Raw genomic sequence first — 22,777 nt, forward strand, 5'->3', positions numbered from 1 at the left:
AATGACTTAAGCCAAATGTCATTGATGTTACCATTATCTATACTTCGAGGGGAGGTGTTGGAACGTTGGAGGTGTTGGAACGCACTTTATTCTAACAATAGACGATACAGCTAAATATAAACTTGTTGTTATTTCATTATCTGAAGAAGTTCTAAGTAAATTAATAATTCTCCTTTAGAAAATAAATATGAATGAAGATCTTCGTTTTGAAAAACTTCTCAACGAATCTGATATTGGAGATAGGAAACAATCTGAGTTTTTCCATGACATAAAAAATTTCTATAAATAATTCAATGGTAAATAAAGAAATTGTGGATACGAAAGCTTCCTGATAAAATAGCCTTAGCTGATAAAATGTATGAATTGTCAAATAAAACTCAAATATCTTCTGTTAGTCCATTTACTTCCACTTTATCTTCAGATCGCTTCAATAATTTGATAATGTTTCTGTCTGATTTGTATTACCTATGTCCTTTACAGTCTGGAGTATTATTTGCCATATAGTTCCTGTATGACATATTGATTGGTTCTGTGAGTTCATTTTTGGGATTGTTTATGATTTTTACATATACTTTTCTTTATTTTAACCTGTTTTGCTTCTTTGAATTACATTTGTTTGATTGCAAATTATGTAGGAACTTATTTATGATTAATGCAGTACATTTCAATTGTCCTATCGTTATTTTATATAGTATATTATCTTTTTTAAAAAAAATAAAAATTAGGTGTAATTTTATTTATTTATAATTATGTATTTTGTATTGGAGGAATTATTGTGAAGTAGAAATTTGTAACCGCTTATGGCCTATAGGCTAGGTTATTGAATATTGTAAAATAAAATAAATAAAATTACTTCTTGAAGTATCGGTAATAAGGAATCAAAGAAATTACAAAAATAGAAATCAAAGAAATAATAAAAATCTTAACTTTTGGTACCATAAGAAATTTGGCAACAATGCTTCAAAGTGTATTTCTTCTTGCAAATTCGTTGTGAATAACACCAACAACGATTTTTCGGTATTATTATAAATATAAAAAATAAACTAATTATAGATTCGTATACAAATATATCTGCTATTGCTTCATTAGGAATTTCAGAAATATATTCACTTACAATCTTATCAATTAAGAATATTTGCTTAAAATTTTTCCTTCAATTAAATTCAAATTTTTTATAGAATCTGGTATTTGTAGAAAATCTAATTCATATATATCTTCCCCCCTACACCTCGTTTCATAAAAGGAACCTAACGATTGGAGACCTTGGGGTGATTATCGTAGATTAAACTGCATTACAATACCATATTTTAGATATTCTTAGCCTCATATTCAAGATCTTATAACAGATTTTCGAGGTAAGAGAATCTCCTCAAAAATTGATTTAGTAAAAGCATATCATCAAATTCCCATGGCTGCGGATGATATTAAAAAAAAACAGCCATTACCACATATTTTCATTCCAAAGATGAAGTTTTTTATATAGATTTTGTATTCACTTATATAGACGATGTGTTAATTGCTAGCGAAAATAAAGAACAACACTTGAAACATCTGAAACTAGTTTTCCAACGACTTGACGAATATGGTCTCAATATGAAATCGTTTAAGAGCATTTTTGGAGTATTAAGTCTCGAACTTTTAGATTATCAAATTTTTGCTGAGTGTATAAAACCATCCAATGAAAGAATTAATGCAATCCTTTCATATCAGAAACCAAATTCGATAACAAAACTGCAAACATTTGTTGGAATAACAAACTATTATCATCGATATGTACCAATGGTTGCCAAGTTTCTTTCGCCTCTTCATGAAATAATAACCAAAGCTTCTAAAACAAAAGATCATAGAACTAGTATGGAATGTTGATGCTAAAAAGCTTTTGATTTACTGAAAGTTAAATTTTCGAGAAAACTTACTTACTCATTTTGGTAAAACCACTTACCTAACATTAGTTGCTGATGCTTCTAATCCAGCTATTGGAGCTTTGAAATACTTTATAAAGAACAACAAGCAGATGAGGAATTAAAAAATCTTATAAGGGATAAGAAAACGAAACATAAAAGAAAATATTGTGTGAGATTTTAGAGCGGGTTTTTGAGTTGGCAATCAAATGCCAATTAATAAACAGTTTAGTTAATCTAAAAATAAATTTAGTCTTATGTTTATCCCTTTTGATGTTTTTGAATACAAGATTTAAATTCGCAGTGTTGCCATACAAAATTACAGAAAACGTTATTGTTTGTTATCAAAACAATGCATTTTTTATTAATAAGAAAGAGGACAATTGTAAATATAATATAAAAATTAATGAACATTAAAATTTTAAACAAAACAATATATATTAAGTCTTTAAAATTTATACTAATCAATAAATTAAACATTCTAATGTTTATTTTAATAAAAATTGTATTCATTTTTTATGCATCAGATGTTTACACTTTTGCATTTTTTGCTCAAGATGAAACCACCTCCATAGGGCGATTAAAGTAGCAAATAAAATTAACTAAATGAGTATTCAAAAACTAATTTGGAGTATTAATTTTAATTTAATCCCTAATCATTCCCCTAAACATTAGGCCTTAGATAAAACTAATCGCACCTTTATTCCACTCTTGTATTTTTTTCTTGTCAAAAATAAGTAAAAATATTCCGGAATAAAGTTAAAAACAAATCAAATGCTTTTTTTAATAATTCACATTTTAACATACTGATAGTGTATGCCCGACTATACTTACATACCTGTTATAATTGAATTCGACCAATACCTTGACCTGTAAAACAGTTCTATACCAGCCACCGCTGAACTTAATATTTTTCGGGACCAGTATCTTTTCTCTTTGGCCATTTTACAAATGTCCTCTAAAACAAAATTTAGACACTTCCAAAAATACATTATTTCATATTAATTCGACCAGTTTATATTATCTTTGGCCAAAAGTAGGCGAATGGAACGTTTTTTTCTAAAACTAAGCATTTTTTTCTAACACGCAGGACGATATAACCAAGACCATTCTAATTTTTCATGTGACTTACCATAGGTGTACTAATTTCGAACTTTATATTAATAACTACTCTAGAGGAGTAATTTTCGAATTCTATTGTCATCAAATTATCCTGTATTAGAGCAGTTTTAAAAGGTCTTCAACACATATGTTGAGTTTTCATTCTATTTTTAAATATTTTTGAAAGTTTTGAGTTAGAGTTCTCAAATTTTGTCGGAGGCACTTTAGCGTCAATATGATTATAAGTGATAAAAAGTGGGCGGACTTGCGTTAGGGAGCGTGGCACCTCCCATATAAATTAAATACAAAACGTCGTTTATCTTGGAAACTATTACAGTTAGAATATTAAATTTTTACACGAATAACTTCAACATCCATGTAAACATTTTGGTTAATAAATTGGCGGACTACCCATGAATTAAATACAAAAATTCGTTTATCTTGAGATAATGTAACAGTTAGAGTCCTAAAATTTTGTCGGAGCCACTTTAGTGTCAATATGATTATTTAGGATAAAAAGTGGGGGGGACTGGCGTTAGGGGTCGTGGCACCTTCCATATAAATTAAATACAAAAATTCGTTTATATTGGAAACTATTACAGTTAGAATCTTATACAACTTATACAACTAAATTCTTAAAATTTTGCACGAAGAACTTTAATATTCAGAGCAAAATTTCTTCTGAGGGGGTTTGCAGCGACCATATGAATAAAATAGAAAAATTCGTATATCTGAGAAACTGTTAGAAATAGAATCATTAAATTTCACTTGAAGAATTTTTACATTCATCCGAACATTTAGAGTATAACGAGAGAACTTTTAATGGGGACTATAAATAAAATACAAAATATTGTTTATCTAAAAATATAGAACTAGATTCATCAAATTTTGCTTATATTACTTTAATATTCATATGTAAACATTTTGAGGATAAAGGACGGACTTCAATCTGGGGAGCTTGAAGCACCCACATGAATTAAATATAAAAAATAGTTATCTAGGAAACTATTAGAGCTAGAATCCTCAAATTTTATATGAATAACTTTGACATTCATGTGAACATTTAGAAAATAACGGGCGGGATTTCAGTGGGAGCCTTGGAACCACATATATGAATTAAATACAAAATTTCGCATATCTTGAAAACTCTTAGATAATTCAAATTTTTCATAGATAGATAGAATTTGCTTGGCAACTCTCATATGTAACATATTGTTAATCAGGAAAACTATTGTGGTTAGAATTTTCAAAATCGTTAAGTGGGGTTTTTATTTATACTAGAGGGTAAAACAAATATTGTATATCCCAAGGCATTAGAATAAGAATTATTCTTTAAGACTAAAGGTATATATTAAATTTTAGCAAGTAAGAAGTAAATATATCATTAATGTATTATTTTAGTATTTAAATGAAATATATTGTCACCAAGTCATTGGTGTCATTTAGTTACTAAATAAATATTTTTTTGATTATGTATTTAATTTCGATAGGGGTAGCGAAGCACACCGGGTATTGGCTAGTAGTAATATAAAAAGCCGCTATTGGCTAATAAATATTTTCTAATCTGAACTTTAACCATTTTAGTTACATAAAAAATTAATTTTGCTAAAAAATTTAGAAGAAAATATAAAATTATAAAAATGAAGATTACCTTGAAATACCAGCAAACCACGATGCTTTTAACAGTTATTTTATTAATTAATTTAGTCAAACATTTTTGTTCATTTTAAAATAAATTTTCTAATTTTAGTTCAAAATTATTCTCCACACGAATTTTCATTTTTTATGAAAATAATTCGTGAATAATATTATACTTTTTCTTAAATTTTATAAAAATTTTGTAGTTTTATTTAATCATAATATAATAAATATCACTATGTTTAATTTCGCTAAAATTTAAGAAAAAAATATTACGAAAGGTTTTCGTACTTTCGTAAAAATAGATAAGGGTTTTATTAAATAATATTTCGTATTATACACGAAATTTTTATAAATATTACGAAAATAGAAGTTACGAAATTTTTTTCGTAAAGTTGAGCATGGTTTATTTTCAGTGTATCAATAATAATTTTAGAATTTGAACCATTTCTGAAATTTTGAAAAAGTTTTCATTGTTTTGTCGACCACTGTATATGTATGTACGTGTTCTTTAATTTAAAAAACCTACAATAAAACAGTTTTAAGATTAAAAACTAATTTTCATCTCATTAAAATTTTGGTTTATTTCATTTAAATCTGTTGGATCAATTCCCTTCGTTCTCATAAAAAACGAGGGATCGATTTTTATTACATCGTTCATATATTACACATATTGTGTTATTAATAATAATTCGAACTAAAAAATCATTTTTGAATTGAATGCAGGCTAAAAAGGTCCCTCACTAATAAGGGAAAATAAGCTACATATACAGGCATAGAAAACAACATAACCCTAAAAATACATTTGAAGTAAAACTGTAATATTGTTATTAAATAAAATTTATTGGAAATATTTTTTCGGCCTAAATTGCTCCATAATATGAAATTTGTGTTTTATTAAATATAAATCTCTCTTTGACACCTTATAGGACCAAATTTTAAATATATTTTTTGCTGCAAAATTTTAAATTTGTCTGACAGATGGCGTTGAAGTTTTAATTTTCAGCCAGGGCATGTATAGATTGAATCATATCTTATGTGAAAAGTCCACATGTTCATCAAGGCCCACCAACGCGGTCTGGCCACCACTAGTAAGTAATAAACTAATTTTTAATAAATTGAATATAATCAATAAAAAAATTTTAATTTATTCATTTGTTTCTACCCCTAATAAGGCCAATAACGATCAATAATTTATAAAGATATGCTCTTATTGAAAAATAACAACAAATTTCTCAGAAAACTACCGATAAATTTCCATTAAAAACTTTTTGATAAAAAAGTTACAGTTTCACGTAGTAGGTATGTTTTTTTGTAGCTTTGAATATGTTTAAATTGAAAAGCCATATAACTCATCATACATTAGTTAAATGTACGGTAAAACCCAGATTGAAATTTAAATGCTTTTTAGTAATTTTGCAAAAACATTGTGTATTTTTTTGTCAGAAAAAATGAATTATTTTGCAATTTGAATAAGTAACCATATTATTCAGACATTAACAATACACGCACTGAGACATACATATATAAAATATAAATTAATGTTTAAAACTATTTATCTTTCTGCAGAGTAGATGAGAGTTTCGATGCATACTCACTTCCGCATCTATGGGCAGCATTCGATATAAGAGAAATCGAAGATGTATAGAGAATGTTGGAAGCTTTTGCTGGAGCAGATGTAGCTGTGGTATCTTTTACATGTTCGCTCGTTCCTATTTCTGAAGATGATGATAATTTACTATTCATTTTACTGCTGTTTCTGTTTTGAGCTATATTTGCATGTTGAGAGTCCCATAATTGATCTGACGTGACATTCGAAATAATTGATGAGGCTAAAGTTGCTGCTGCAGATCCAGTTTTAGTGAAGCAGTCGTCAATATTGTTATCGGTGCTGAGATCATTAGTTGTAGATGTACTTTCGTCAGCTCCTCGGCTGTTTCCGCTTTCATTACTTATATTTGTTGTAGGAGATTTGTTGTTATCACTAATATTCCCCACACAGCTGCTAACACTCATACCACTTCCATTTTGGTTATTTGGAGGTCTAGGTAATCGTCTTCGTAACCATGGATGCTTGAGAGCTTCTGCGGGCGTAAGTCTTTTCTCAGGATCCCATTCCAAGCATCCTCGAATGAAGTTCAAAAAAAGAGCATCTTTGCATCCATCTAAGGCCTTAGAAAAACTTTTTGAACAAGGCGGTCCACGCGCCTTACCACGTCTTGACTGGCCGCCTATTAAAACGACCATACCGTCGGCCATAGTTCGAACTGTGCAATATCTAGGATAACCATCAGGGTTAAAGAAAACTTTGGCGCGTTTTGAGTTTGTTAACAAGTTTTTCGGTGGCATACCTAAAACTTCGATAATGCACGCCAATTGATCGGCTTCATTTTCTCCTGGGAATAAGGCGTGTCCTGATAGCAGCTCTGCTAATATACATCCAAGTGACCACATGTCAATTGCACGTCCATATTTCGCCCCCAATATGACCTCGGGAGCTCTGTAAAATCTCGACTGAATATAGGTATACACCCGTTGACTCTCATAACAAGATGATCCAAAGTCAATAACTTTAATGCCAGAGCGTCCCTGTTGTTTTAGTAAGACATTTTCCGGTTTCATATCACAATGGATTATTTCATTCTTATACAGTGCATCTAAGCATTGTAGAAGTGAATGTGCGAATTTCCGAACCAATTGCAGGCTAAATCCTTTAAAGCCATTTTTCTTTATTAGTTCGTACAAATTGATATTAAGCAATTCGAATGTAATGCACATATGATTACGAAATGTAAAATAATCGTACATATGAATTATATTCATGGTGTTGTACTTATCCTGCCGCCTCAAGTGATGAAGAATTCGAATTTCCTCTTGGGCTTGGCGATGGAATCGCCTTTCGTTGCGAACTATTTTAAGAGCTACATGTTCATGAGTTTTGTGATCATATGCCTTAATTACTTGACCAAAACTTCCTTTGCCAATAATCTTTAGCATTTCATAACGATATGCTACATGATCATGTGGGACGTGAATGTAAGCACCTTGCTCGTTATCATAGTCGGAGTTGTTAGGGCCGAAGACACCAGGACGTTTTTTTGCATTTGCTCCAATGAAATAGATTTGTGGATAAGAAAGAATTTCAGTTCGTTCATATGGTGTCAATTTATGCATATATAGAATCATCACTTGCTGCGGCGATACAACTAATGGTTTTGGCTTTTCTGTCAAAGCACTTTTCTCCTGTCCAGACATTAAAATTTGTTCGTGAAATGAAAACGGTTCCATTGAATTGTTAGAAATTGGTACAAATACAACATTTCCATTACTGGCAGCATCAGCAGCGTATTCTTTACTAGAATTATTAGCTATAGCTCCGACATTTTTTATTGTCAATGTATTGGTCGAAATAGAAGAAGCATTTGGAGAAGCAGCACTTTCAATTGGGCATGATTGTTTGCTAGGTTGTGGTGGGTTTGTTAATGATAACGTTTTCATCTTAATTAATGAAGATTGAGCTGAAGTGATCGATTTACTATGATGATTCGGTGAATTAGTATTTCTAGTTTCTAGTAATGATGATGACGTTTTTTCTTTTGTAGAAGGCAATGATAAAACTGGTTGTGACATGGACCTTGAAATGTAGCTGCCAACGACGCCAATTGAGGGATTCTTAAACAGTTCTTAACGGTAAACAAATTATTGACTCGCTTCACTTTAAATTGATTTGTTGATTGTTTTCTATTACTTTGATGGAGCTGAGCTTGTAAAACAATCATATTCAATGTATGATTAATGTAAAATTATCTGAGATCAGGATTTATAAAACTAATACCTGTAATATCTTTCTTTGACTGTATATTGTATGAATCTGCACTTTTATCCTTATTCCAAACAATATCTGAACGAATTGGCTTGGATATTTTCTTCTACATAGGTAAATAAGCTTTTCCGGTACGACACTAAGGATGGCACAGTAGTAGTTGATTTTTAGCTGAAAATTATTACCAGTTTTTGTCACATCACAAGTGCTTTTCCACAAGACAAAATATTGCTTATTATTTAGATATTTTTTCTCCGTAATTAAAAAGTTACGTTTTAAATATCAGATTTAATTAAATTTTGATCAGCATATGTACTTTTTGGTTGTTTTGTTTCCTTTTTTGTCTTTTATAAATGACATTTCATTCAATCCTTCTTCATATTGATTATTGTTGAGTATCTCGTGGTAAAGTGATGATGGGTTTTTTCTATGTATATAAAAAATGTTTTACTATCGTTTATGTCAGTAAAACAAATTATCTGCACTGTTAACTCTTATATTATGAAACTTCAGGATCCTTTTCTCGTCATCGTGGTTATTTACCTCCTGCCCCGACCATAAGAAATCTTCAAAAGAAAATGTTTCACAGGTTTTCATCTAATATTGACTGCATCAAATTTAACTTAAGAATTATAAAATTTGAGAAATTGAGTCCTATTTTAGTTCCTTCTTTTTTAGCTGATACAATACATAAATGTTAAATTTTCAGTACTCTTCTCGCAATTATATCCAATTGTATTAAAAAATTAATTTTTCACAGAAAAATTTTAACCCTTTGATATAGAGTTGTGAATATATTGAATACTCGATTACTCTGTACTTAAGATGTTCTACTTTTTCTGAATTCAACAAGAAATTATATTTTACGAAATGTTTGACTGCAATTACATTATAAATTATTCTGATGTCACTTAACAAGAAACATTTTCTTTAGTATAATAAATTTAGATTTTTTAACATTAAAAGCTAAACTAAAAAATGCTATGTACCGAGTACTCTAAGAAGTAGTTTTACAGCTCTATATGGAAAACAATGTAAAAGTGTAACTAGAAATTTTGAAGAATCGCCTTAAAGGCTGGTACGCACCTCGAGTTTAATTTAATTATGTCTCCATGTAGACTTTGTCTATACTTAATAAAAATTTATCACAACACCTATGCCCATGTCTACAGGTAACAAATATTTATCATAACATTTAAGAAAATGTCAGCAGAACAATTGTTAATTTTTTGTTATACCCCATTTACACATGACCGAAATCAACTAGATTTCATTTAAAATCCCTTTATAAATCTATACCGTTTATGCTTACTATTTTTGACATTTAGGAAGATTTTATTTTTGCTAACATTTATTGAAATTGTGTTTAATTGAAAAATTAAAAAAATAAATACGATATATATTAAAATTTTATTTTTAATAAAAAAAATTATATTTAAATATAACATGACCTTTTATTTTAAAGAAACTTTTCATTCATGTTTTTCAATTTATAAAAATTTTGTTGACATATTAATTTTTTTGTTTCTTTTATTTTTCTCTTTTTTTCCTGTGCAGCGTCGTATTTTTTAATATTATTTAGGAAAAAACTTAGATGAATTACTAAAAACAACTAGATTTTGAGTAGATTTTAACGAAATCTAGTAACGAAGTAGATTTTGTTTTGTATGGGAAATCTAATTAAAATCAAATAGATTTTGCTCGAAATCTCTTAAGTACTAGATTTTGTGTATGTGTAAATGGGGTATTACCCTTGTCTATATCACAGGAATTATTTCAGTAAACACAACACTGATTTTCAAACAACAACTCACAGATAATACCAAAATAATAGTATATTTTAGAAAAGAAATTAAAATTAATTGCAAATTTAGTAAATAAACACTAATTTTACTAAAACTTGTGTTAAAATTCAATTTTAATTTCACAAAAACAAAATTCAATGCAATATATATGTATATATATAAAAATTAATGTGTGTTTGTATGTATGTATGTTTGTTTGAACATTATAGACGGCTAAACGGCTGAACCGATTTTCTTGAAGGAACTTTAGGCTATCTTTTATTTTCATGTGGGCAAAGTGCCACGCCCACATTCAAAATAAGTATTAAAAGTCGCATATCTCAGAAACTTAAAGAGTTAGAGTCCTCAAATTTTGTATGGACAAAAATATGGGCGGAATGGCTATAGTGGGCGTGGCGCTTCTATATGAAGAAATTATAAAATCAGTATATCTGAGAAAATAGAATCCTCAAATTTTCTCGGAACCACTTTAGTGTCAATAAGATTATTTAAGGGAAACAGCGGGCGGACTAGAAATAGAGGGCGTGGTACCTCTCATATGAATTATATACGAAAATTTGCTTACCTGGGAAACTGTTAGAGTTAGAATCTTAAAAGTTTACACAAAGAACTTTAACATCCATGTAAACATTTTGTGTAATAAATTTGGGGACTACCAATGGGGGCCGTTGTATCATGTTAAATTTATAATTCAATAAAATATGTGCGTTAAAGTGATTTTCGGGAGTAGACCTTATATGGGAGCTATGACTAATCATGGACCGATCCGGGAAAAATTTGTTAGAATGATTAGTGTGTACCTAAAACATATTCAAGACGAATTTTATCCAGATAAATTAATATTTATTTGACCAATTGTGGACCGATACAAATCTTCTTTGGTAGTATGATTTTTTTTGTATTGTATTGACATGTACAACATTTCGTATTTATATTGATATATTTGAGGGATTTATTAACGATAAACTAATTTGCGGATATATGTACCTATGTATTAGGCTTTAGACAATTTCGAATCAATTGTCGTGATTTTCAATATACTTGATCCCTGGTAGGAAAAATAATGTTTGACAAAATTCATCGAATTATTTTTTGTAGTTTCTGAGAAAGGAACTGAAGAATTACCAATAAAACGTATTTTTTCGAGATAGTCCTAAATTTTTACTCATAACTATTTACGTCGTGAGCCGATTTTACTGATTTTCATTACCAAACTGCTTAGGATAACAATAAATATCTTCGGTGAATTTGATTGGTCTCCTTGGCTAAGTTTTAACGTAAGCGTGTTTTACATAGACAGACAGACGGATAAAGCTAAATCGACTCAGAATTTCACAAGGACCCAGAATATATTTACTTTGTTGGGTCTTAGATGAATATTTCTTGGTGTTACACACGGAACGACAAACTGTTATATACCCTCTATCACTACTGATGGTGGTGAAGGGTATAAAAAATAAAATTCTATATAATAATATAAAATTCTATATATAACGATGTTATAATACTGATAAAAACAGTCCGTTCAAATTTTTTATCATAACATGAATAGAATAGAATAGAATAGAATAGAATAGAATAGAATAGAATAGAATAGAATAGAATAGAATAGAATAGAATAGAATAGAATAGAATAGAATAGAATAGAATAGAATAGAATAGAATAGAATAGAATAGAATAGAATAGAATAGAATAGAATAGAATAGAATAGAATAGAATAGAATAGAATAGAATAGAATAGAATAGAATAGAATAGAATAGAATAGAATAGAATAGAATAGAATAGAAAATTTACATTGTAACTTTTGAGGCACGCCTGCTAATGAGTGTAAGTGTTGCCATATTTATAATTCTAAATATATTGATTTAAATATTTAATAAACGAATTATTGTTTTAATTTTTTAAATATTTGTTACTCATTAATTTATTTAAGTAGATATTTGAAGTAGATGTCTTTACGCTGTGAGAGCAGAATAGAAATAAAGCAACTACTAAAATTTCGAACGTGTGACAAAAGCAATGTGACGAAAATAAATATTTTATAAACGAATTTATTATATATTATAAATATTAATTAAATATTTTATAAACAAATTATAATCTTTTATTTTGCGATATTTTTACTCATTAATTTTTTGAAGTAGATATGATTTTTTATTAAAAAAATAATTAAATTTTAATGAGCTAACATTTGATAAAAAAGCAATGGCTTTTGAATAAAATAAAATATAAAAAAATAAATCATTGGAAGTGGCAACACTTATACATGTGGGATTGTAAATGCACACGATCTTTACGCTGTGAGATCAGAATAGAAATAAAGCAACTACCAAAATTACGAACGCGTGACAAAAGCAATGCTAAAAAAACCTCAAATTACGTTTCGTGCCTGTTCTGCAACACTCTTTTTTTGTACATTTAGAACAGGTTAATTTACCTGAAATACCCACCAAAATATTGTAATGTATTGATACTGTTTTTTCGGAGGAGGTCTTCTTGTCTCAATTTTTGTCCAAATTTGCAGCTCAAGTAGAACTCGTGTTTTCAACTTACAGACACATAATGTGTATACTTTTTTAGTCTATTAGACCTGGTCCACACTAGGAAACTTTTGTTAAGAAACTTTTACTTAATTCTCTTTTGAAGTTTCCTTAATGTCCACACATAGAAACTTTTGTTTCAGAAACTACGTGTAAATGGCACTGATTTGTTTTTGTACGAATGAGAAGAATAACAAAACAAGTTTCCGAGAACGGGAAACTCCGTACCGCGAGAGAGATGAATGATATTATTTCCTATCTCTCTCATGCAAAATTAAAAGTTTCCTAGTGTGCACCGACAGCTTTCAACATAAACGCCACAAGAAAATACCAAGAAAGAAAATATAAAAAATTGTGTTTCGATAATATTTTTACTTTTTAAAATTATTTTAATTACGTAATAATTAAATATAATAATATTTATTTATATTAATTAATCTAGCTTTATCATATCATATCAACGGATATTGGAGGAAGGGTAGGGCTAATACGAAAATTGTAATATAATTAAAGGGACAATCAAGAGCTTTGCTCCCTATAAAGCTGAAGAGTCGAATGGCATTTTCGCCGTACTTTTGCAGGTGGAGGCGGGACTGGTTTCGCACATCTGTCTCAGACCTCAGCATGCTTGAAATTGAAATTGACATATACCCTCATTAAATGTCAGGATTCAAAGGTAATATTTATACCCTAAACCAGGGAAACCTAGCTATGCGACACCTAAGTCCTATCGACCAATAAGTCTTACGTCCTTCTTTAAACCTTGGAATGGATAGTCGATGGTATGCTTAAAATCATTATACCTGACAAAGACCTAAGAAGTTGTCCATTACTTGAGGTAATCTTTCGATAGCAAACTATATACACTGGCGTTATGCAGTCACATCGATAACGTACACACTGATACTCTTATTCAATCCATAAACCAGTTTTACGTTGACTGGATGAACGCCAACTGGATCAACTACATGCTAGCGAACAGACGATATAACTATACGGAAAAAGGTATCTCGCGGTATACCACAGGGTGGCATTGTGTTACCTTTGGGTTACGACGATTAATAGCCTTCTAAGGACCCTGTCATAATACTTTTAAAGAGAAAGAACCCAAATTATTTGCTTAGAAGAGCTGAGAAAGCTCTGAATACGGCTCGAAAACGAAAATCTGTCTTTTCACAAGAAAGACAAAAATTTCTACGTATACTGAACCTTGCTTCCTGGGCAAGACAAAGTTAAGTACTTAGTGACAAAGTTAAGTACTTAGAAGTAATTCTCAATCGGAAATTAAAATGGAAACACCACAAAAAGTAAATCTAAGACCGTATTGGATTGTAAGAAAGCTTTAACTGAATACTCTCCTAGAGGTAAGGTTAACAATATATGGGTACCAGGCCAGTCGGGAGTAATCGCAACGAAAATGCGAATATAATACCTTTAAAGGGAAGGGAGCTCGAGGTAGTTATCCTGGGAAAATCTTCACCATAATGTGAACTATCACTACGAATATTATAAAAATTCAAAAATTAACCTTTAAAGAAGGAAAAAGTTTTAAAAAGTCCCCTTTTTATAGGTATATAGGGTATAAATGCATAATTTCATGTTTCTAAGTTAAACATTATTTAAATTTCAAAAGTCACTTAATTCAGGCTCTGCATACTTAATTTCATGTATCTGCAAAAAATTCACATTTTAAAGAACGTAATAGTACCAAATATCTCTTTTTGTGGGTTCTCAATTAATTCGGACTCTAAATACTTAATTTCTTAGTTTCTATGTTCAAAATTGTAAAAAATTCAAAAAATACCTTTTAAAGAAAGAAAAAGTACCGAATATCCCTTTTATGGGTTCTGCCTTAATCCAGGTTCTACATACCTAATTCCATATTTCTAGGTTTAATATTGTTTAATATTCAAAACTTGCTTTTGAAAAATGAAAAGGTACCAAAAAGTTCCCTTTTTGCGTTCTCACTTAATCCGAGCTCTAAGTTGAGGGGACATGTCGCAGGATTTTTTCTCCATTCATTTTTAAATGCCCTTCCTAAAATAATGAACGTTTAGAGCTGGTTCACACTAGGAAACTTTTTTTGGAAAACTTTTGATTTTTGTTTGTGAGAGAGAAAGAAATATCAACCATTTCCTAGACCTGGTCCACACTAGGAAACTTTTGTTGAGAAACTTTTTCTTAATTCTCTTTTAAAGTTTCCTTAATGTCCACACATAGAAACTTTTGTTTCAGAAACTACGTATTAATTGCATTGATTTGTTGTACGAATGACAAGAATAACAAAACAAGTTTCCGACTACGAGAGAGATGAATGATATTCTTTCTCTCTCACGCAAAATCATAACTTTTCCAAAAAAAGTTTCCTAGTGTGGACCGACAGCTAGTGTGAACCAGAGAAAGAAATGTCAATTATCTCTTTCTCTCACACACAAAATCAAAAGTTTCCCAGTGTGAACCTGGTCATGGGGAGTCAAAAGGCATGTGACATTATTTGTTAGTGTTGCCATATTTTTGATTCTTAAATGTTGTTTATATTATTTTATTTAATAATATGTTTATTTTTAATTAAATGTTGTGTTAAATATGTTTAACAAATGTACTTTAAGAATGTATTCAATTTTGGTGAAATAACGACCAATTGATTGTTAAAATATGACTTTAGCTGAGAAATATTGTTATTTTTATAGTTATTTATTTGATTATTTATATTTTTTTATAAAAAAAAAAACAAAAATAAAATTTGAAATAAATGTAATGTAAATAAAATTCAAAATATTGCAAGATTCAACACTGAATCATGCACATGATCTTTTTGAGTACAGAATAAAATAAAGCAACTGCCAAAAATACAAACGCTTAACAAAATAGATACAAAAAACCCTCAAATTACGATTCGTGCGTCTTTTCCCTTTCTTCTTTACCCTCTTTGCTAACAAACTTGTGTTGACTCAGCTAAAAGTGGTCTAATATTCAAGAAGTGCCTTTTAAAGGACGATAAGTTACCAAAAAGTCCCCTCTTATGGGTTCTAATTTTATCCGGTTCTACTTGCTCAATTTATTTCTAGGTTCAATATTGAAGACAATTCCAAAAGGGCCTTTAAGGAACGAAGAAGTACCAAAAATCCCCTTTCATGGATTCTCACTTAATTCGGGTTGTACAAGCGTATTTTAAAGTTTATAGGTTCAACCAAAGTATATTAATAAAGTAGCGACATCTCTTGTTGTACAACAACATCTACAACATCCACATTCATTTGTTTATACCCTACACCACTATAGTGGGGTGGGTATTATACGTTTGTGCTGATGTTTGTAACATACAAAAATATTGGTCCAATACCCACCTTAAAGTATACCGATCAGAATCATTTTTGAGTCGATTAAGACATGTCCGTCCGCCCCCCTTCAAAAAATTACTTAAACGTCTAAAATTGACTTGTAACCATTTGTATCGCAATGAAACTCAACAAAACTAACTGTTATTTAAAAATATATCCCTTTCCTAAATTTACCGAGGATCGGCCCATATTTTACCTATATAAAGCCTCATTTAGAAATTTTAGTTTTTTTTTATCAATAAATGGCTTAAATATTTTGGAATTATGGTAATATTCAACATAAAAGTTTCTTTACAAAAAATAAAAATTTTATAAAAAGTAAAAACTTTAAAAATATACTCATGGTGTAGGGTATTATATGGTCGGCCATGACCGACTATACTTTCCTACTTGTTTTGGAATTAGCTATGTTTGTGTCAAATTACATTTAAATTGAAAATATTAAGGGTCTTATTTGTAACAATTTATCACATGTTTATAAAACAATTTTTCATACAAAATTTGTTCAATAAGCCTTTGATAAATTGTTATGAGTAAGGCAGTAAGGATTTAATTATATTTTATATATTTCATAATTTATAAGACGTTTAAACTATTTTTTTTGATTTACTTTTTCATCTCTTCAAAAATTTTTACAAATAACAGCTGCGCAAGTGATGCTACTTTTTAATATACTTTGGGTTCGACATTACAGAAATTTTAAAAGGTACTAATTGCCTTGAAAAGTTTTCATATACTCCCCTTTTTACTAAGTTTGACCTGGTCACACTGGGAAACTTTCGATAAGAATCTTTTTCTTAATTCTCTCTTGCAGTTTCCTTAATGTCTACACATAAAACTTATGTGATCATATCTCCGCTATTTGTTAACCGATTTTGCTTATAGAAAATGTCAGACAGAATGACAACTTAAATTAATATTTATTCCACGAAAGGTTAGTTAAGCATGTAGTTAGGTAATCATTATAGGGTGTCTCAAGGATGATTTAATAAGATACAAAGGTTGGGAGGGTATAGAATGAGAGGAAATGCCACCAATTTTTTTATTTTAGTTTTTATTAGTTAATATTGATAGCTACCTTTTTAAGTTAATGTGCGGTTCTTAGCCTATCCTAGGGCACCGTTACAGAATGGATTCCGAAGATATTTGGGGACTTCAGAAAATTGATTTCAACAACCTTGCAGACATACGGACATATCCTAATCGACTTCGCACAGGGTCGGAAAATTCTACTATTTTTTTGCATTTTACTTCAAAAACAAAATTTTGCAAATAAATAAAATTAAAAAATATGTCCTAAAATTAGAGATGATTGTCAATGCATTGCAAAATGATTTAAGTTAATCAGGCCAATTATGAACATTTATTTCCTTTTCATGGTTTAGGTATAGGAAAGTAAACAAGCTCTCATGCAGTATATTATTCAGAATAGGTCCGAATATCGTTTTAAATAATAGAGCCATTTAAAGTAGACATTTGACTTGGAATTGTTAATTATATAGGTGGTATTAGACGACATTTAGTGTACTGTCACTTTTTTATCCATATCTAATTCTGACGGTATGTCAAAATTGTCATTTTACATACAATTCATAATTTTTGCTATCACACTTGTCGAATTCTGTATCACATAACCTATAAATGTCATCAAAGCTGTTTTATTAAGACCTGATTCACACTGGGAAACTTTTGTTGAGAAACTTTTGATTCTCTTACACACAAAAATCAAAAGTTTCCCAGTGTGAACCAGGTCCAATGTGTAAAAATAATTAAAATTATAACCTAAAATTGACAAATACTTACATTTCCATGTCCTTTATTAATTCACTTTAATTTTTTATTATTTCAAAACAAAACAGCTTTGGTTTTCTAATCAAAAAAAAAATACATATGTATTTCCACCTGAATTTTACACACGCACTGTTTCATATGTGCAGGTTCATACAGGGAAACTTTTTTTGACAAACACACACAAAATCAAAAGTTCCTCAGTGTGAACCAGGTCTATGTACCAGACAATATGTACAACTTTTACAGGTGAAAATTTTGACAGTATTCAAATAAGTAAATGCTATGAAATATACTCTGTACCAAAATTGTACTTATATCCCAATTTGACTAATTTTATGACCTTAAGATTTTCGAATAAGTGATATGTCAAATTAAAGTACGTTTTTTTTGTAGATTAGCTGAGTGTAGAAGATTACGGATCACATATTGAGAGAAAATATGGATGGAAAATTTGACAGTCGTATGACTTTCCTTTTTTTTGAAATGATTAAAAAAGTAAGCCGCATGGGTGTATTTTTATGTAAACAAAAAACAAAAAACGAAACAGCTGTTACTTTGTTATTGTTTTGTACCAATCGTGTAAACACAAAAAATATAAATCATACGACTTTTTTTCTTTTTTGTTTTACGGATGGAATTTAATTTTACTTTCTCATTGGGCTTTACGTATTAAATTTACGCGATATTATGGGGGATGACGACAATCAAAAAAATTTTAACACACTGTGAACTTTCGGTCCTCTTAAAGTTCACTGTCTACATGAAAGGATAGGGCAGTAAACTGGCTAATAAATGTTTACTGGAAATTCTTAGTGGTCAAAATGCTGAACTGGTTGTGGAAAAATGGAACGTCTTTAACAGGAAAGAAGAAGCTGAAATCTAGTCTTGCCAAGAATAAAAGTAGAGCTTACTTCGCCTCTAAAGGGAGATCATAGCCATAGGGGCCAATACCAATACCGCCAATACCGAATAACTTTAAAACTGGGTAATCTATTTTATCGCATTATCAAATATTGTTTTCGTTTATCGATTATCTATCATCCCTGAAAGTTTGAAACATTAACTTTACATATGATGGGAGACAGACATGATTAATTGTAATAAATAAATATTTGATTTATTATACTTTGTTTAATGAATTAAAGTATAAAACAGCAAAATAAGTTTTCATTTTTGTAATTTTTAATTTATTACTAATGACAAATCTGCCCCAACCCCTTGGCGCATTTACCCCATGGATGGGGCGGTATCGCCGTTTTTGGTCAGTACGGAAAAGTTTAAAAAATATTTACATGAGGATGGCTTAGGAAAGATTGAAATTAATAAAACTAAAGCCAACATATCTTAGTATCCGAACCAAGATAAAAATTAAGATTATGTATTGTGGTTTTAACTTGATAGTGATTTTGTGATAGACAAAATACATTGGTCAGTATTAGAATGTCAATAATAGTGAACAATAACGTTTATACACAAGACATAATCATATTTTCGATAATATAATTTGAAACCCGAAAAAATTTAAACTAAACCCCAGAATATATGTAAGCTTGTGATGTAGGACAAAATTTGGTTCAAATATAGAAAAAAATTAGTAATAATTTGTTTTAATTTTTTTGTTAAGTTTTGTGAAAAAAAAACAATAAATATTCGGTTTATAATACTTTGTTTAATTATGGGTGGAACCTCATAAAATTTGGTTCGTATTAAATTTATTTTTGTCGAATTTAATCGCTACACTCGTATTTTTAAGCCAATAATGAGCGTTGCAGTAGGTAGGGTCAATCATGAAACGATTCTCATAAAATTTTTTAGATAGATTTTGACTCGTATGAAACATAGTTATATCGAATTTCATCATGTGAAGGGGACCTTATATGGGGGGTAGGACCAATCCTCATAAAATTTTGCATAGTGATTAAAGCTGCTTTTCGGGGTGCCACTTGTATGGGGACTATCCGAAAACATGGTCCAATATTGCCCATTTTCAATACCAATCAAGCCTTGCCTATAAGAAATATGTGAAATTTAAACCCTCTAGCTCTTTACATTCGGACTTTATCGTTATTTATTGCTTCTTCCTTCGCGATGATTACTGGAATAAATTACTAACACATAAACAAGTTTTGACCAAATGTTGACGTGTGGCCATATGAATTCGTATAGCAAAATTCCTAAATATTGCGAAATTCGACCCTTGAAATCTACATTTTATGGGCTTAGAATGTCAGCTTTTAATAAAACTTTGGATATAAATATATTTTATATTATCTATACTATAATGCCTATGAAAATATTTTATTTTAAATGTACAACAGTAAAGAATTAATAAGTATTCTCTAAAGTATTACAAAAAATCGCTATTCTCGAAATCCGCCGTGTTCTAATCGCAGGTACAGCCAAACAGTGAGAAATATTGATCTAATTTTTTATCGTTTAATAGCCTTATCTATTGTCCATAAATCCTCATGGAATCTCCAAAAATATTTTAAAATTTGTTTAACAAAGTTTCAAAAAAGTTGAAATTGGAGATTTGAAATGACCGTTCAAAAATCTAAACAAAGACAAAAACTAAAATTTGAGATATTCTAAATATATTTTATGTGGCAAAATATTTGGGAATTTATACATTTTTCAAGCGATTTCGTGTTTTTTATCTTTCCGAAATGCTTTTTCTGGTTTATACAGTTGCATACAAAATAACAGAAGTCAAAATTTCAAAAATTTTAAATACAATTTATTTTTTAATTGAATATTTTTATAATTTATTTCTCAAATTAGTTCTCTAATTTTTATAATCGTTATTATAATGTTATACGCTAAATTGGGACGAATTTTCGTCGTCAGCTATAGAATACACTAAAATATATAAAAACAAGTAAGAGTTTTATCTTATATACCCTTCACCATGATGTGTAAAAAAACAGTCAGTACGAATTTTATTACAAAAAATCAAAAAATACCAATTGCAAAACGGTAAGGTGCCAAAAAGTTTTATGGGTTATCCAGACTACATCCTAATTTTCATGTTTCTAGGTTCAATAATATGGATATTTCAAATCTTACATTTTGTAGAACGAAAAATACCAAGTACTCTACAAACTCAATTTCATTTTTGACTTGGTTCACAATGTGAAAATTTAGTTGAGAAACTTTCATTTTGGAAATAGCAAAAGACGCACGAAACGTAATTTGAGGAGTTTTTTTTGTATCTCTTTTGTTAAGCGTTCGTATTTTTGGCAGTTGCTTTATTTTTATTCTGTACTCAAAGAGTGAATATCGTGTGCGATCGCTCGAATTTTATTTATATTACATTTATTCAAAATATAATAAATATTTTAAATATTTGCTATTTTTATAAAAAATATAAATAATCAAATAAATAATTTATTAATAATAATATTTTTCAGCTATTTTTCAGCTAAACTCATATATATCGAACAATCGACTTTTTGTCGAAAGTCGAAGTCGACTATTTTGTTCCAAAAAAGTCGTGTGTGAAAAAAGTCGACTTGGAAATAAAAGTCGCAGGAAGTCAAAAAGTCGGAAAGTTGAAAAAAATCGGAAAAAGTCGATAATAGTCGAAAGGTCGGAAAAAGACAGAATGAGTCGAAAAAAGTCGGAAAAAGTCAAAAATAGTCAAACAGTCAAAAATTGTTGAAAATCGAAAATAGTCGAAAAGTCTCAAAGAGTCGGAAAAAGTCGAAAAATCGACTATTTACAAAATACTTAAAGTCGAAAAATCTAAAAGTCGACTTTTAACTAAATGAAAAAAGTAGAAATATCGACTTTGCATAAAATGCAAAGTGCTCTTATTGATATGTGAGAAATTATCTAGAATATTGCAACATTTTTCGCAAGCTTAACATGGCTATTATTTATTACATATTTATTATATATTACAAATATATATTACCCTCCCCGCAAAAGTGGCTTATGATATAAATAGAAAGATTTTATTAAATTCTACGATCAAGGACCTATTTTAGAATTTTCGAAAGTCATTGGTTTATTGTCGGGAATGTATGAATGACTATTATTTTTCACCTGTTTTAATGCAAATTTCTGAAGCTCCTGCTTATGAGCTCAAAAGCCCAATTCATTGGGTACTGTTCTAGGCGAAATAAGTAATAATAGGGACGAACGGACATAATTAAATAGACTCAGAACGTGATTCTGAGACTATTGGTATAATTGCGGAACTAATATTTTTGAGTGTTACACACATCAGCACAAACGCATAATACCCTCATCACTATAGTGGTGGGGGGTATTTTTTTATACCCTTCACCTTCGTGAGAAGGGTATATATAAGTTTGTCATTCCGTTTGCAATTTCTATAATATAATTTTCCGACCCTATAAAGTATATATATTCTGGATCCTTATAGATAGCGGAGTCGATTAAGCCATGTCCGTCTGTCTGTCTGTTGAAATCAGTTTTTAGAGGACCCCAGATATCGGCGAGATCCGAATCTTCAATAGTTCTATTAGACATGCTTTCGAGAAGATCGCTATTTAAAATCAGCAAAATCGGTAGGTAAATAACGGAGATATGAGCAAAAATCCGAGACAACCTCTGAAAATTTCATAAAAAAATTGTTATAAAAGCAACAACAACACTGTATATAAAAAAAGATGTACACGTGTGTTTTATTTTTGTATGTTTGGAATCCAAACATACAAAAAAATACACAGCTAAAAAATATGATTTGCATTTTTTGATAAAATAAAATAATTTTCCCTTTTGTTTTGCAAATATATTTTTTAATGAATAGAAAAAAGTATTTAAAACGTTTTAAATTATATGAGAGTAGATTGTGAGTTTTTGTACAA

At 29.6% G+C, this 22,777-nt stretch overlaps 1 protein-coding gene across 2 annotated transcripts; it reads right to left on the minus strand.

Moving 5' to 3' along the window:
- Window positions 1–6,051: 6,051 nt before the first annotated feature.
- Window positions 6,052–9,392, minus strand: LOC111690787 (dual specificity tyrosine-phosphorylation-regulated kinase 2). Of its 2 annotated transcripts, none has more exons than XM_023453350.2 (2): window positions 8,476–9,392; window positions 6,052–8,398 (listed from the first exon to the last, which is right to left on the minus strand). In XM_023453350.2, exon 2 carries the CDS (start codon window positions 8,268–8,270, stop codon window positions 6,192–6,194), a length of 2,079 nt encoding a protein of 692 aa, XP_023309118.1. In that variant the 5' UTR covers window positions 8,271–8,398; window positions 8,476–9,392; the 3' UTR covers window positions 6,052–6,191. The 2 variants fall into 2 exon arrangements, with proteins under 2 accessions (XP_023309118.1, XP_023309117.1); XM_023453349.2 differs by having other exon boundaries at window positions 6,052–8,403.
- Window positions 9,393–22,777: the final 13,385 nt, after the last annotated feature.

Source organism: Lucilia cuprina, chromosome 3, assembly GCF_022045245.1.
Source record: "Lucilia cuprina isolate Lc7/37 chromosome 3, ASM2204524v1, whole genome shotgun sequence".
NCBI lineage: Eukaryota > Metazoa > Arthropoda > Insecta > Diptera > Calliphoridae > Lucilia > Lucilia cuprina.

Bases quoted from the DNA above. Each gene is read 5' to 3' on its own strand.
- LOC111690787 (XM_023453350.2), bottom strand. From the start codon at position 8,270: ATGTCACAACCAGTTTTATCATTGCCTTCTACAAAAGAAAAAACGTCA.